At 34.8% G+C, this 17,618-nt stretch overlaps 1 protein-coding gene across 2 annotated transcripts; it reads right to left on the bottom strand.

Moving 5' to 3' along the window:
- Positions 1–7,940: 7,940 nt before the first annotated feature.
- Positions 7,941–17,361, bottom strand: LOC123308303 (solute carrier family 46 member 3-like). Of its 2 annotated transcripts, none has more exons than XM_044890908.1 (7): positions 17,232–17,361; positions 11,728–12,482; positions 11,376–11,624; positions 10,502–10,603; positions 9,202–9,339; positions 8,197–8,437; positions 7,941–8,144 (listed from the first exon to the last, which is right to left on the bottom strand). In XM_044890908.1, the coding sequence occupies exons 2-7, from the start codon at positions 12,413–12,415 to the stop codon at positions 8,003–8,005; spliced, it is 1,560 nt and encodes a 519-aa protein (XP_044746843.1). In that variant the 5' UTR covers positions 12,416–12,482; positions 17,232–17,361; the 3' UTR covers positions 7,941–8,002. The 2 variants fall into 2 exon arrangements, with proteins under 2 accessions (XP_044746843.1, XP_044746842.1); XM_044890907.1 differs by lacking the exon at positions 17,232–17,361 and adding an exon at positions 15,580–15,702.
- Between the last annotated feature and the right edge of the window lie 257 nt (positions 17,362–17,618).

Raw genomic sequence — 17,618 nt, forward strand, 5'->3', positions numbered from 1 at the left:
CTCTATTGGAAAAAAGTAGAGAGAAAAGACGTGGAAAGCTATCCAAAGGTGTTTCGTTTTTGCAGGCCTACGCCCCAGCACACAAATTTCATGTTGTCATGCAAAAAATTCGTGATTTAGGGTTTGAATAACTAGAGCAGCCCCCTTTATTCACCAGATTTGGCTCTATCCGACTATCATCTCTTTCCTCAACTGAAAAAAAGTTTAAGAGGTCGTGAATTTTCTTCCAACGAGGAGGTAATAAAAGCTGTGGAAGTCTGGTTTGCAGAGCAAGAAGAAAAATTTTTTTTTTAAGGTGTAGAGACATTGCAGGTCGCTGTAATAAGTGTAACCAATTGAGAGGAGAATATGTTGAAAAATAAAATATTTTGACATTTAAATTTTGTTTGGTTCTATAGTGGGCTAAGAATTTTTCAATATATCCTCGTATTATTACTTCTAGTTGTTTTAATTAACAAAAAATGACATTAAATCAAGAACAATCAGTAATCGCTTTTCCGATACAGTTTAATTTTCTTCTGTTCTTGGATTGGAAGTTTCAATTTGGTGAAACCATGCAGATAGTTTGAGCACTCTATATATCTACGTATGATGCAGTAGCTTATACCGAATAGAGAAAACAGAATTAAGTATCAGTATCAAGAATACGTTATGAATTTGAAACGCGTCTTCCTATAGGGTGTTCCAGAAAAATCAGTAGCTGACATAAGAATAATTAAATATTTTCAATTGCTTCTAAGAACATTTTACAGCCATGTAATCGCTAATTTACAATTATGAAATATTTCAACGCAATACAGGGTATTACGAAACTCTATTCAATTATTCAATATTTAACTGAAAATTTGTTCTTATAATAACAAGTATCATGAAAAAAGTTTGTAATTATACGATTAACGAACGATTCAAGAATATGAAAATTATCTCACATCACCATTTAAATAATTGACAAGGTAGGGTCAGCTCTTGTATGAGGTTAGTTTTAGTTACTCCACTTTCTACTACATATCTATTTCTACATTGATTGGTCATCATCAAGTCTTCAGATTAATTTGAATTGTGAACTGCTTTCTCTTCATTGTCTATTTTTTTTTGTTCAAACATAATTTCGAGATTTCGAGAAAAAAGATATCTAATGAAAAAGATGCCCCTCTGCCTTTTCTGTAAGTTGGGTTGATTTCTGTAAACAATATCAACCGCTACTCACAGGGAAATAGTTAGGCCTTCTTACCGAAATTTTCCTCCTAAGCTACCTCGGAAAATTTTATAGATACCTCGAAAAATGCTTATCTCATACACCTGATATTGCTGATATTTAAAAGAAAACAGTTTTTGATAGTGAACTTAAGAAATGAAATCAATAGTCCATATTTAAACTTGATTACGCATGATAAATCGATCAAATGTTCTGATCACTTGAACCAGCGATCCTTTAGACCTGATCTAATGTGATCTTATACACGAATAGGTATGATTTTCTCAAAATCTACTTCAAGAATACCAGCTGAGTTGCATAATTTCCACCTCTTATTTCCGCAAAACCAATTTCTCAATCCTTCTTCGATTGAATCACACAACTTCGAATAGTTCATGTGTCCCCGAGCATGCTTGGCATATTTATGTAATTAATTATCGTTTTCACTTTCTAATCAAATATAACGCGTTAAATTGACTAATTCTGTGAAATAGCTGCGATTTTCTCAGACCTAAATCATATTCTGCATTTCAAGACCGTATACTCGATTAGGTATCCTCATTTCTTTACTGACCGACTACTTCCTGTGATCAGCGATGAAATATGACTATCCATCATGATGATATCAAAGGACCATGAAGAAGAATCCTTCTTTGTGAATAAATAATCTTTCGAAAAAAAGCCAGTCTAACGATGATTTATTTTTATGGTTTTTAAAAATTGATCACAGGATTAATGGAAAATCTATCAGCCAACCATTCAGCCCTTCCCTATTAAGACAAATCACTGGATATCTCGTTTTTGAGATTCTTTATGTTTCGAAATATAAAGTGGAAAAATTTAATATACCTACCTACAGTTAAATTTTTCATACTCGACTCTTCATTAGACCCATTATTGGGTATAATATAATTAGATGGAAATGAAGCATATTCGACATCTATATTATAAGTAGGTAGTCAACAAAAAATGCCCTTGCGAAGTTTAAACATCATGGAGAAATCAGGTCAGTAGCTATTCGCAAACTTATGTACATACGTATGGTATGAGTGAAAACTTCTATTCTTTTTTTCATGTTGGACAAACAGGTTCTTCTTGAAGCAATTCCTCAACAACACTCTTCCTATAGCAGCAAAGAACTCAATAGTGTCAATCTGAATCGAAGTAACAGTACCAACATACTTCTTGGTTGTAAATACGAATTCAATGGAATATTTTGAATTCCTTCACACCCATTGTTATGGGTAGATATGGTTGGCATTCCATCGAATCCTATGCAGGGTGTTCCTTAGTTCAGTCACAAACTGATGGGGTAGATAATACTAATGAAAGTAAGAACAAATTTACTGCAATCATGGTTCCTAAATCTTGCACAGGGTTTTAATGTCAAAAAAAATAACTCTTTTCGAAATAGTACAAACATGGGTGAAAATATTTCGATGCTACTTGTTGGCAGTTAACTTTTGTGTTTCACGCATCTTTCAAACATTTTCAGCAGCGTGGAACAAACAGTTGTTTGATATTAAAAGATAACCTGCCTGATAAGGCAGGTCATCTTCGCAAATTTTTGGCGGTAAATAAATTTATGAAAGTTATTTTGAAATTAATGGTTCAGTCTTGGTCGAAAGCTTCAAACCTCAGCTTTTTTGGTAAATCAACGACAAGATTTCAGAATTGCAACGTTTCCAACCATCTCGTATAAAAAATGTCAATTCAATCAAGATTGGTGGAGCTAATCCATTCTATATTGAATTCACAATTCTAAAAGAGACCACACTGGTTGGTTCAAAATTAATCGAATTAAATTTATGTTTTGTTCTTCTTTATTATAAAGCACAAAACAAAAAATTAGGGGTGATATTGTAAGTCCATTGAGTGGTCGTATTCGATACAATTCTTGAAATTGTTAAAAATTCTGAACGAATTCAGAAGATTCACTTTTCATCTTTGATAGTTTTGACGGGGAGGTTGAAACCTACAGAACAGCATACCAGGAAATTTAGCGGAAAACCATTTTCCACATAAACTGCGCTGGTTCCAAAGATGCATCATTTTGAGGTAAAACTTCCTTTCACATTGAAAAACGATATAATTCGAAACCATTTATATTCATCAGTAAAAAAATAGAAAAACAACATTAAACTCAAGGATAAACATAACAAAACACCCAATAACATTGAAATATCTTGTAACAAGCATTAGCTATGAAGCATCACGCTTTTCACAGATATGAAACATATACATTTTTGGTTACTCAATCACAAAGATCTATAAGAATCCTCAGGCACCCCATCCTCCATACACATAACGACCTCTGGCGCCAGAAAGGTCAGAAACACCTTCATTTTTACTGATAGCATCTATGAGATTAGCAACTACAGCATTCCTATCCTGCTCTTCTGGAGTTTGAGCAACAATGCCGTTACCAGAGATCTGGATGTTCCTGTTGTATTGGCGAGCTTTTTGCAAGAGTGCTTTGAGCTGCCTCATCTGTTCGTTTTCTGGAGCACTGTCGGTCTGAAGCTGCTCCCTCAAATTTTCGAGGTTGGAAATCATAGCAGGGTTGGATCTGATAACGTTCCATATTTTGGCACTGAGTTCACCATAGGTGTAGACATTGGGTTGCTGTTGGTTGACACCTACTTGGTATTGAGGTTGATACGAATCGACCAGTGTTTCAGGGTTGGCATTTTCTGCTTGTGATGCTGGTATGTATTGAACAAGATCCTCTGTTTGTCCAGATGCTCCCTGTGCGTATAATGCATCATTGATTGGTTGTTCTACAATTCTGGCGTCAACTGGCTGAGCCTCTTGCAAAATTGGGCGAAGAGATCTGTACAATTGCTGGTTTTTTAAGGTTCTCAGGGAGTTCAGATCACGTCCTCTAATGTCACCGTAGTTTTGTTGTTGGGCAGCGCTAGGGTAGGTCTGTTGGATATTTTCCTCTTCCAAGGATGCCTGGTTGGATTGTTGGTTGATTACTTCGTAGGACTGAGCATTGGCTTGCCTCAATGAGTTCAGCCTGATGGGACGTCCATATAGAGTTTTCTGTTGACCGTTTCCTCTCCAGAGGCCCAAGTTGGACAGTTGGTTCAGTCTGTTGTAGTTTACGTTATCAGCAGCTTGAGATTTTATTCCTGCGTCGTTTGATGCTACAGCTGATCTTTGATCTTGGACGATGTTACCGTAGGACTGGATACCCAAAGCAGATAGTTTATTCAACTGTCTAGCTTCATCACCACCAAGGTTTTGTCTGGCCAATTGGTAGTTCTTTGCCTGATCCAAATATTGTGATTGTCTTTGCCTAGCCCTCAAATCTTCATCTTGTTCGAGTGATGGGTTGGAGCTGAAGGTGCTGTAAGAACTGAGACCTGCATAACCATTTTGCCTTTTCAATCCATTCTGGCCGTAACCGTTAGAATATTGCCTTTGCAAATTCAGCAAGGAGTCTGAGATGTCAGAAGCTTGACCTAGGTTTTGCTTTCTTGAGCCATACTCATTAGAAATCCTTCCCAACTCTCTAAGTCTTTGTTGCAACTCATTTCGTACATTCAGATTTTGGTTACCGATGTTTTTAACCCTCAAAATCTCAGAATTTGTGTTATAAATTGTATCTCGTTGTCCCCCATTGTTCAGCGATTCCCAAGGGAGCAAGATCGAGGTTCCCAAATCAATCAAATTTGATCTCTGGTTCCTTCCACTCGCTGCTGCTGTTGTCACGAAGACCAGGGCAACGCAAACCTGAAAATAGTTTGATATGTGAAAAGAGTATTCTCTATAATCATGAGTTTATCAAGATAAGAATAACCTGAGATCATACTAAGCGAAATAGAAAGTAGAACAGATTTTTCGATTCTCTTGTCTTTACAGATTTTCATTCACACGTTTGGAGCAGGTTTTAAAAAATGAATAAAAGAATAGTGAATTCTCCTTTATGGATGGAAAACTTGGAGGAAGCTCTATGAAAAGTGTTACCAGAATTAACCATCAACCGAAAAAGATCGACCTGGACATCAGTTCTAATCTTCTCATTCTGAGGGTTGCAAATTTTTGCCAAATATGGAATAACACGTCGAGAAAATAATATTTTGTATAGTTTATAAATTAAGGAGATTTATTATACTCCAAATATTTTTATTCCACGAGCAATAGAATTATAAAGTTTTAAAATTGAAGAAAAGAGTTGCTGGACAATATACATGTTTTCACTTGTCACAGTGGTACAGAATATGGCCCTGTGTACAGCAGCACTTTGACTCATGTCCAGTTTCAAATGCTAGGAGTTTTTTAATGTGCTATAACTTTCATAAAATATTTCGACTGTATGGTGAGTTTTCTAAATAATGTACTACAAAATGAAGATTATTCTAACCGAGAAAGTTATTATTATAATAACTAATATAGGGTACGATTCAAAGGGTTTCAGAAAAAGGTTTCATTCAATTACAAATAGCAATCCGTGAATATGGAATTGAAGAGTCGTTTTACCAATAAAAGCAAATATAGTCCGCAACTATTATAAAATGATATACTTACCAATATTTTCGGTGAACTATACATATCTGTATCAGTCGAGAAGCGATGATTGAATGACATAAAATGAAGATCTTCGACCATTTATAGATCTCATGAGATTCGAGAGGATATTTTTGAATTTTCGACTTCTGTCATCTTTACTGCCGCATCTCATGAATTATGCGTAGAAAGATGTTAATATATGCACGACATACCTAATTTGCCGAATGTTAATCTAATAAATACAGAAAGTGAACTCGATCAAGAGGAACGTCCGTTAGTTTTATATAAAAAAAAATCAGTTTACATATTTCATGATATCGATCTGATCATCATCGAAAAAATAAACCGAGTCGATGGGGAAATTGTTGAATAATGGTTATATGAATTTAAATTAGAATTTTTCTGTATCGCGTCTAGTGGAGATATTTTTATGTGAAATATTGTGAAATTTTGAACTAGGCCTTCTCCTAATGAAATCTTATTCAATAAGTACCTGATCAAGTAACTTCAAACAATTATGTCACAAGAAAATTATGGGATATTACATTGTTTCTGAGATTTTTCTCAGGAAGCCATCTCACAAGGCTATCGTATTTCTCTGATATTTCCCGAACAACGCGAATATACTCTTTTATTCGACTACAATCTACATGAGTACCAGTAGGTACTCATGTGAATTTATTTTTCTTCTTTCTTTCCGACCAATAATCCTTTTAGATGGACCATTGTGCAAATCGTATACAGGGTTGGCATTAGTTTTGACTGAAATTAATATTTCCTCAACCAATCACTCAAAATGAAAACGCTAAAACCTGCCAATTGATTTTTGATTACTTTCATTTTCTGGCAATAAAATTGAGTGTTTCCTTAGCCTCATCTACATCCAATCGTTTTTCAAATGGAAACATTTAGTCCAAGTGGTCTGATAAATCATTTCCTTGTAGAGACATGTTAGATTGATTTTCACGGAACTTTGAGGAAAGCAGTTGGTCAAAAAACTACATTCAACTAATGCCAACGTTTCGTAGATATATTTCTACTTCTTCAGGGCAAAGTCGAACTTATGTTTTACACACAAACAACAAGCTAATATTAAGATCTTTTGTGTGTAAAACATAAGTTCGACTTTGCCCTGAAGTAGAAATATATCTACGAAACGTTGGCATTAGTTGAATGTAGTTTTTTGACCAACTGCTTTCCTCAAAGTTCCGTGAAAATCAATCTAAAATTTACTCCAAGTGTTCATTGGCTTGTTGGAAAGCTCACGGAAACTTAAATCTCACCATAATCTTTTATTGATTTTGTGTTCATCGAATGATACACAAACACCTTTTGAAAAAAAAATTAACTTAATAATTTCCCAACCAAAACTCTGAGCTTATTGAGTTCGGATTGTACTCAGTTTTTTGGTTTTTTGACAATTAAATGGAATGTTTTCCTTCAACCCCTTAGCTACGACCCTACCCAATAGTATATATTTTATGTTAGTCTCATGATTATCAATATATTTACATTTCTACGATCCAGAAACAAAGCAACAATCGATGGAATGGGCGATACTCTGGTTCTCCAAGACCTAAGAAGTTTCGTGTCCAAACATTTGCTGAAAAAGTTCTTGCTTCAGTTTCTTAGGATTGCCATGGAGAAATCATTATTGTTTTTTTGGATAAGGGTAGAACAATAACCGCATATTACTATTCGACATTACTGACCACTCTACGGAAAAAATTAAAAAGAAAAGACACAGCAAGCTATCCAAAGGTGTTTTGTTTTTGCAGGACAACGCCCCTGCACGCAAATCTCATGTTGCCGTGCAAAAAAATTCATGATTTAGGGTTTAAATTACTAGAACACCCCCCTTATTCACCAGAATTGGCACCATCCAACTATCATCTTTTTCCTTGACTGAAAAAAAGTTTAAAAGGTCGTACATTTTCTTCGAACGAGGAAAAGCTGTGGAGGTCTGGTTTGCAGAGCAAGTAGAAACATTTTTTTGAAAGGTCTAGAGACGTTGCAGGTTCACTGTAGTGAATGTATCCAATTAAGAGGAGAATATGTTGAGTAATGAAATATTTTGACATTGAAATTTTGTTTGGTTCTATAGAAGGCTAAGTATTTTTCAATATATCCTCGTAACTGTAATACCATTGTATAAGTAAGAATGTTTTTACGAATATCACTGTTACTATTTAAAGTAGGGATTTAGGAAAATAATTTTTTTTCGAACCGATGTGAAAATTATTTTATATTAAATGTAAAGAAAGTCTTCGAGTATTATGTAGATAGGAACTATGAAATATTTTTCAACTTCTCTATCGATTTCTTGATTTCATTGAAACAAGCCTTTTTCAGGAGATTCTCTTCTTGATCTATATTTCTTTGTATTTCCGCATTGAATTTCTTCTCCTTCATATTGATACTATAAAGGTACCTGTGAACAAAAAACTTTCAGTGACTTTGCAGTCAAACTGTTTTCTTCTCACCCGAACAAAATGAGAGCTGCTCCGAAGAAGATTGAAGATAGGAAGAAAAATGACGAAGGAAATATGTTCAACATGCGGTTATAAATTGCGGTATAGAGAGGACCGAAAACCAAAGGCATGGCAGCTTCACATATCGCGAAAACTGAGTTCGATTGGCCTAATTCTTCAGCAGGAACTATTTTAACCATCAGAGATCTCAAAACGATATGGACAGTACCATGGAAGACATCAACCACGGCTCCTGAAAACAGAAATATGATATTTTTATTGGAATTTGCAAGTGGCTCAGCAATGAGAGCGCTGTTATGTTCGTATTTTAGGTTTTTAGTCCAAAATAGGACAACAAACTTCGAATCTCAGAAATTAATCTCAGAAAACAGTGAAATTCTTCCTTCTAAATGTCATTCTTGAGCTAAGTACTAGCTTTCAACTTCATAGGATTTATTTTTTTGAAAATATTGGTAAAATAAGTTTTTTCTTTTCGATAAGTTGAGCGAGCTCAATACTTGGTTGGGTGACCACTGAGGTTGTAAATTTGAACAAGCGCGTGAAAGCTTCTGCCTCACGTTAATGATTTCCCAATTTTTTTACTGGGCTCCATAAGTTTTTGCATTAAAAATTTAGGATTGCACTATTTTGATTTTTCGCAATCTGAAGGTGTTTTCTGTAAATGACCTCTTGTCTGGAATTAGGTTCAGAAAATTTTGATATATTCTACGCTGAAAGGGTGAGTTTTCTATGAGCCTGTATCCCGAAAAGCAATTTCTTCACGTAGGGAGTAAGATCAAACTTTTTAAACCTATATCCTCGGCAAAGCCCATAAATAAATTTTTCTATAACTAGATTTCGATACTGATACATTTTTACTCCCTCAATTTTTCTTATTTCATTTTTTTTTTCAGCATAGCAATTCCATCGATGTGGCTTCAGTATCTTCGATACAATGATCATATGGTATCGATAGAAAATTTTCTTGTGATCCATAAAAACAATTCGAAAAGTTACCCATGTAGAAAAAGACCGCTGATGGTGCCAGAGCATAAATAATGCATGCTAACAACTTCCCAACAACAGCAATGCAACCAATCATCGCATCATCCATTTTTAGGTATTTGCTGAAGTACGCCATTGCAAATATAGAACCTGGAATGTGAAAAGAACTGTATTTCTCACCCTTTCGAATGTGAAAGTAACAAATTTGAGAAGAATATTGCACAGCTCATTGATATAGAGAATGAGTAAAAAGTAATGCACACAATTCATTTCTTCTCTTTTCAGAAAAAAGCTCGGAACAGGCTAATTTTTGTCTTCGTTACGCAACTCTCCGTAGGTATACAGGCTGAATCTTTGACTCGTACAAATATATTATCAGTAGATTCTTGGGGTCAAAAGAAACACTTCTTACCCTTACCATTCTTTTCCGATTCGGCTCGGTTCAAAAGATACAGGCTGTGAAAAAAACCATAAAAAAATGTTATTTTTAGTTCCATCTCACAAACGGTTTCATCGAATGGAATTAATTTCGGAATATGGTTTTTCCTTAATTTGATGAATCCTTTTCGAACACAAGATATCACCCACGTCTTCCAGTTTTTGCATTATGATCTTTACGTAGTATGAATTTACTAGAAATTCAAAGAATCCAACTCTTGGAACTAAGTAGGACTAGGCTATTTAATGAATATTCGAGCGTTTTGTGAAATAAAAGTATTTCTCATATTCTCTAGTATAATGCGCCGTTTTCGGGTAATTTGATAAAATAAAAAATAACTGTGAAATTCGGAAAATTGGGTATATTGACCGAATGCAACTCTCTTTGAAAGTTCCATAGATATGTAGTGTCTCAGATTTAGCTTGATTTCTCAGTTTCTGGCTATATCTTTTTATCAGGACCGAATCGAAAATAATGGAATAGAAAAAAAGTGTGTTTTTTGACCTAAGAAATCTACTGTTAAAATATATGTATGAGTCAAAAACTCAACCTGTATATCGAAGTGTTGGATTAAAAGCCCTAATATGAGAGAAAAATAGCATACTTCATTTAATATTGTAACAAAAAATATTTCAAAAAAATTCCATCCTATTTTCGATAATATTTGTATTCTTTTCAATATCCCAATATATACCCGCTAGGAGAGTTATGACTCATTTATCACAAATGATTTATGCATGTCATTAAGCTTAAGGAAACGTATAGATCAGGATCACTTTAAGCAACAATCGTGGATAAAAAATGTTGTTGTAATTATCCTCATCAAATGTATGTATGTTGAAAAGAAATTATTGAAAATCATTTTTTCCTTACCGAATGTTTGCACGCAGAAATGAAGGCCATTGAAATAACTGAAATCGACTTCGTTCCATTTGAATTTCAACCTTGTCAATAGGTATAAAACAGCATATTCACCTACAAATTCAGAATATGAAGTTATTTCATTATGAATGAGTACCATTTCGATGTGAATTGTGGTACGAAATAAAATAGCCCTCAAACATTTTCCCTCAATTTTTGACTTTCTCTTTATCACTCTTCACCTTGTACTGATTGAGGACTCATTTTAACTTCAGGGTGTGTCAGATTCGATTAACAAGTTTCAAAGGGCTATAAAAAATGGTAGAAGTTGTACAATTTTTGCAAAACGTACGAATGGCAAGTTCCGATACATTTCGGTCCAAATATAGGTTCTCTATAAAAACTACCGACCCTAAGGTACACAAAGAGTCCTTTTGTACCTACCTGGCCCTATCACTGACCCTTCGAAACTCGTCAATCTGCTCTGCCGCTTCCTGTATAATCATCCATTACTAACTACTGAATCACAATCGGCATTGTGATAGGAATTAAATTAACGAAAGAAATATTCATTTTCAGAGTGAAATTACGTAATGAGTAGGCGTGAAATCATTGTTTATTGAAAATTTTACCGTGGTTTATTTGGCTATTTCCAACATCATCATTAAAATGATCCAAAATGTTGGAAAGAAGTTGATACATTCGAATACAAATTCAGCCAACTCAAGACTTGTCCAAAGAACAATAACAATTACAACAATAATCGAATTTAGTAGGTATTTCTAAGAAAAACACTCAACGAGATCTCAATTTCCAAGTAGGTATACTAATTTAATGCTTTTAATTGTCGTATATTCGAGTTATTTATGTCTACAGAAGCACTCACCAAAAAATGGACCCGTTATAATCATGGACAATACCATTATTATCCTCATTTTATTTTTTCTATTGACTGATCCTTCTTTGAAACACACCTTGAAAGTATTTTTCACGTGTCCAATATCCAAAAAGTCTCTGATGAAACTTTGATTTTTCTGCTCTGCGTCCTGGATATGGTTATCTCTAACAATCATCAAACAATAAACCAGTGCTAGTGACAACATGATGAATGATGACATGTAAATGGCCTTATAACCTGCGAAAAATATACATCCTGGATATTGGATATTACACCAGATATTTTTGAATTTATTACAACAATTTTTTGTATACATGTGTGTTAGGGTTAGCCTACTCACCAATTGGTTTAATCAGGAAACCGCTAAGCAAAATTCCAGTAGTGAGACCAACACTCATACACATCGACAAAGCTCCGATTCGGACAGTCTTGTTTTCTTGAGAACTTATCGCACTAACATAACTGTAGCTGCCTACGAAGAAACAAAACCATCCTCCAGTTATGGAATAAGGTATTGATTCACTGAAGGCATTGAACATCAAGGGTAGCTCATAAAAAAAATAAGAACACAAATACAGGCATGTACATGTGATGCATTCACCGATGAGTGGTACTAATATCACAGGCTTCCTCCTGCCATGTCTATCGCTCCATGAGCCGAAGAAGAGCATCAAAAGTCCTGGAAATATACCCGTGCATACCGATTTGAAAGCTGCCATATTAGAAACCAGCTTTTGGACCTCAATTTCCTGCTCTGGCGAGTAGCCAGACTTATCTCTTTCGCACATGGCGTCGCAGATGGAGGTGTTGTAATGGAGTTGAAGACGGCAGGCTTTTTCTAGGTTCAGGTTTGTTGTTGTTAGCTGTATAAGGATCGATGAAACAGCGTAAACGAAAGTCAGGGGTTCCAAGGTGATATGCGTGGAGATAAATCTGACTTTTTGACAGAGGGACATGGGCGCATCATTGTTATTTTTATTGTCTAAGAATTCTAAACTGAGAGCTCTTGGTATGCTTCCAATAGACATGTTTGAGGCTGATCGGTACTTCAAAATAAGGAACTGCTTCTAAAATTCTGGTTTCCTCACATGACACCTGAAAAACGAAAATGATTACCTGGAAATTGAAGCCTCAGTATAAGACTGAATGTGGTGAATTCGAGGACTTTATACGAGGATGTATTGATATCTAGTTAGCCTAGACCAGTTCCATGCATGAAAAAATATTGCGTTTCTATAGCAACGAACAATAACTCATTATAGAAGTATCAATGTGAAGTTTGAGGTCGAAACCAAGAGTTACGCAATAAATTAAAAGAAAGAAGATGTCCACCGAAATTGTGAAAATTGGAGTATCGAGCCATCATCAATTACCGACTTACCTAAAAGGGTTAACCCCTGCATTTGAAAGGGTTAAGAGGTAAGCAGATTTACGAAGATATGCTTAGTACCCTTGGTGATCAATGTCCTTCGTATGCGACCGTGAAAGAAAGAGGTAAATTTTCCATTGAAGATGATGACCGATCGGGAAGACCAGTTTCTGTGTTCCCGAAAATATCGATGCAGTTCATGACATGATTTTATCAGACCGTCGAATTAGGCTTAAACGGATATCTGAAGCACTGAATATTTCATACGAACGCGTTCATCATATAGTTCACGTCAATTTGGACATGAGAAAAATTGCTGCAAAATGTTTGATTGTTGACCAAAAGCGTACAAGGGTAGAAGCATCGCATTCGATCTGTGCTCGATTTGAAAACGATGTAGACTTCTTAAACCGAATTGTTACCATGGATGAGAGTTGGGTACATTTCTACGATTCAGAAACAAAGCACCAATCGATGGATTGGCGACACTCTGGTTCACCAAGACCTAAGAAGTTTCGTGTCCAAAAATCTGTTGGGAAAGTTCTTGTTTCAGTTTTTTGGGATTGCCAAGGAGTAATCATGATTGATTTTTTCCCATTAGGGTAGAACAATATCCGGAGATAACTATAAGACATTATTGACCACTCTACGGGAAAAAATTGAAGAGAAAAGACGCGGAAAGCTATCCAAGGTGTCTTGTTTTTGCAGGACAACTCCTCTGCACACCAATCTCAGGTTGCCATGCAAAAAATTCGTGATTTAGGGTTTGAATTACTAGAACACCCCCCTTATTCACCAGATTTGGCTCCATCCGACTATCATCTCTTTCCTCAACTGGAAAAAAATTTAAAAGGTCGTAAATTTTCTTTCAACGAGGAGGTAATAAAAGCTGTGGAGGTCTGGTTTTCAGAGCAAGAAGAAACATTTTTTTTGAAAGGTCTAGGGACGTTGAAGGTTTGCTGTAATAAATGTATCCAATTAAGAGGAGGATATGTTGGGTGATAAAATATTTTGACATTGAAATTTTGTTTGGTTCTATAGTAGTCTAAGAATTTTTCAAATTTCAATATATCCTCGTAGCTATGGTAATGAATTTATTCAAACAAAGGTAAACTTAATATTATCGCTATGCAATGACTTTTTCAAGTGAATCCATAATTTTCTCGCAAATCTGGAGTCTTCTTTTCTTTTATCTTCGGTGAGTAAAGATGAAATCTCTGTGTTTTAATTTCTTTACATCGAATTTTCTATTTGTCTAGGAGGATTTTCTGACGATGATTATTCGCTTATCTTAAATGCCCATTTTCTCGAATCCCATACACTCTGTATAGCATTCCCTTACTTCAAGGAGTGTGCAATTTTAAATACCTACTAAACGATCTGTCCGAGCATATTTACAGCAAAAAAACTGTCTTCAATTTAAAGAATTTTTTCCAAGAAAGAGACTCGCACTGTACCCATATCTAAGGGCATTTTTTCTAAACTAGATTTTAGTTAACATAATACGAATAGGTACAGGAAGTTTAAGTGACTATTGTGAAATTATTATCAGTTTATCGAGAAAAGGAGAAAAAGACCTATTTTTATACGGTAAATATCAATATGTCTAGAGTATTTTTCATATAGGTCAGAGAACCGGCTCCTTATCAGTGATAAAAAAAGCTTATGTTTTCAGAACACCTCAAAAACTAGTTCGATTTCCTTCTCGCTCCTATGAAATGTCTGCTCAATTTGATTTCTGTTAGTTTTCTGGTTTTTGAGAAAAAAAATTCTCAGGTGCTACCATTCAAATTTCAGGAGTTCATCTCATGAAAAAGTCTGAAACACTATATTTCTTATTTTTGGTTGCTTATGTGTCACTTAGCACACATTCCCTAGTCTAAAACTAGGTGTCTGTAGAATCTTTGATTATGAAGTGTGTGAACTTAAATCCCCATCAAGACATTCCCGTTGATCAGAATTTCAAGCAATGCAATACGTGTAAGACGTTGATTGTAATAAGATAAATCAATGACTTTTGGGTGGTAGACAACCTTGCTGTCAATTGTCTTGAAACACAAACCAAGCGACCACAAAAATTCATTTCAGAAACTACCCATCCTGTATTGATTGCAAGATTGTTACTGTGGCAATTTTAATAAATCGTGTCAAAATCATACGACGCATTAATCCATAACGGATTTCCTACAGGATTGCCACTTTTCGAAATACAGTTTTTCTTCAATTAGAATCATTATTGTTTTTAACAGAGATTAAATGCATTGCAGAGTAATGCTTTCGCATCATCTCACAAAGTCATCAATCATGACGGATGAGTGGTTACATGATACGCTTCCTCCATTATTTGCTGAAGTATTGCAATGCAGAATCTATAATTCTTTGCGGAGCTCAACAAAACCGCGGAAGTGAAATTATTTGTGGCTGGCGTTCATTGTACAAGAAGCTCTGAAAGACGATGTTCGGTTGCAATTTACGTTCTGAAATTCCTTGAAAATTATACAAGACTTTTTCAATACTATGCATTTTTTCCCATGTATCTACGTTAGATGTAAGTGGAACAATAGAGATCTTTCGGAAAGTGATATTGTTCACAGATGTCAACTGAAGGATTTTCCAGTTGAATGAAAAAGGAGCCATATGATCGATAATCCAGCGTTTCTTTTCGTATGTTGAGTGTTGGGATAGAGAACGGATTGTTCTATATTCAACAATTACAAAAATTATATAAGGGGTGTAAATTGATAAGAAAATTAAAGGTTGGCAGAAAAAACGTGTACAATTAGTCAATAAATAATTCATTTCATATAAACAATAGATACGTACCTACTCACTACTCTATTCTCTTTGTGTTCTAACTATTATAACAAATAAAATCCCGATGTTTTTCGAATGAGGAACCCACTTCAAATTACATCACGAAATATCCCACGATATTTGAAAAAGGTAAAGTAAACGATATTTTATGATATATTCTTCGATAATCTAGTACAAAGAAAACCAGCGAAAGTAAATATCTTATCATTGTTCGAATAAATAAAGGAATCTCAACAATAATTCCCTATAAATACATTTTTCTTGACTGGTTTGTCAGAGTAACAGTTCAATCACATTTGTCTCGATCAATCCAACCGTAATTAGTAGTAAATTGTCGATTAATAATTTTTTATACTAAGTGACATTGAAAACAGAACACCCAGTATTAATGAATTCATTACAACAATTTTTTGTACAGGTACATTTATCTTAGGCTTATGTAAGTAATGGATCAAAATTCGAGAACAATTCAACCGTAGCAAAAATGGAAAAAATTGTGGATGTGTCGGACCTCTACGATGTCCCATGAACTCAGAAACATGTCAGGGTATAGGGGAACATCATACTCTTGTCAATATGTCAAGCATCTTGTCGAACAGTGGGTTGGACAGAATCAGAATCTAAGACAGAACTTGTGGTTCCACCAGATGGTCATGTGACCTTTGATGAATGATGATCTCCTTTTATAACCAATAGATCCCTATACCATAAGTCCGAGAGTGTAGTGCACTGGTGCACATGCTTCTCTTGAGGGTTTCTCTTCTACCCTTTCACGGCCATCATGTATGCCCAAACAGGATTTGGATTCATCACTCAAGATAATTTTAATCCTTTCAAGACAACCGTTATCTGCATCAATCTATTTCGGTCCCTAGGAGTGAGAGGTAGGAAAAATTAATATAGGGACGTTATGAAGTAAGTAGAAAACTTCCGACCCAGCGATGAACAGTTCCCATTGTAATTGGCCTGTCATGCTCTGCAAACCACAACGTATTGTAAAAGGAATCAAATGCGAATCATAACTAGAAAACACAAAAACCACTCTGTAGATATGCTTGAAAAATCGATTGCTTCCTATCCTGACAAACAAATATGTTCCTAGAAATTATATAATATTGCGAGTTCTGCTAGCTATGTGACTAAGTATACAGGGTGAATCTCTGACTCGTACAAATATTTTAACAGTAGATTTTTTTGAGGTCAAAATAAACCGTTTTTCCCTTACCTTTTTTTTCGATTCGGCCCTGATAAAGGGATATATCCATTTTAAGCTGCCACCCCTGCAGAAACAAAATTCCCTTCAGAATAACAAGCTTAATCTATGACTTCTTTTTATAACTTTTGAGAGGACTCAATTTAACAAAATGCCGACGTTTCGATTTATTTAAAATCGTCTTCAGGGCTCTACAATAGATGGTACAACATTAAAACGTTATTTAAAGAAGGTGGCATTACAAATCAACAAAAAAAACATCAGAACAATTTGGAAGGTAACAAATATAAAAAGTTTTGTATACGAACAATCCACTAAAGCAACAAATATTAATGAAGGGCAAAGGAAAAAAAAAGATCGAACAAATTAGCAACTTGTTTACATATATATAAATCTAAAAAGAGTATATATTATTGACCCTTCAATGAAATTATTGGAAGCTACTCACATTGTCAGTTGGTCTCCATTGTCATCTTCAGTAATAAATAATAATCGAAGGATGATAACAGGCATACTACGGAATCTAACTCGAATTAATCAGAAATGAAAATGAAATATATTCACCGTGAAAGAATCAGATGTCAAGAAGGAAAGGAAACAATATGTAGACACACGAACATGACTAATGTTACGTTAAGATGTGAGATTTCTTATTCTTTGAATTATATACCGAAATAGTGTTCAAATTCTCAATGTCACTCCTCTTATTGAGAGAATTTACTTCTTTTTTTATTTCCAGCATTTCACAAAACAACCTTTTATTTAAATTAATTTGGGAATCAAGTATCTTAACACCATCAAAGTCGAACAAGTGAAATCAATTGAAAGAATGTTC

Source organism: Coccinella septempunctata, chromosome 2 (assembly GCF_907165205.1).
Source record: "Coccinella septempunctata chromosome 2, icCocSept1.1, whole genome shotgun sequence".
Taxonomy (NCBI): domain Eukaryota; kingdom Metazoa; phylum Arthropoda; class Insecta; order Coleoptera; family Coccinellidae; genus Coccinella; species Coccinella septempunctata.

Excerpts from the sequence above, each read along its gene's own strand:
- LOC123308303 (XM_044890908.1), bottom strand. The coding sequence starts at position 12,415 with ATGTCTATTGGAAGCATACCAAGAGCTCTCAGTTTAGAATTCTTAGAC. Across the intron at positions 10,604-11,375 it reads TATAACGGGTCCATTTTTTG|GTGAATATGCTGTTTTATAC; the intron begins GTGAGTGCTTCT and ends CTGAATTTGTAG. Across the intron at positions 9,340-10,501 it reads TTTCTGCGTGCAAACATTCG|GTTCTATATTTGCAATGGCG; the intron begins GTAAGGAAAAAA and ends TTCACATTCCAG.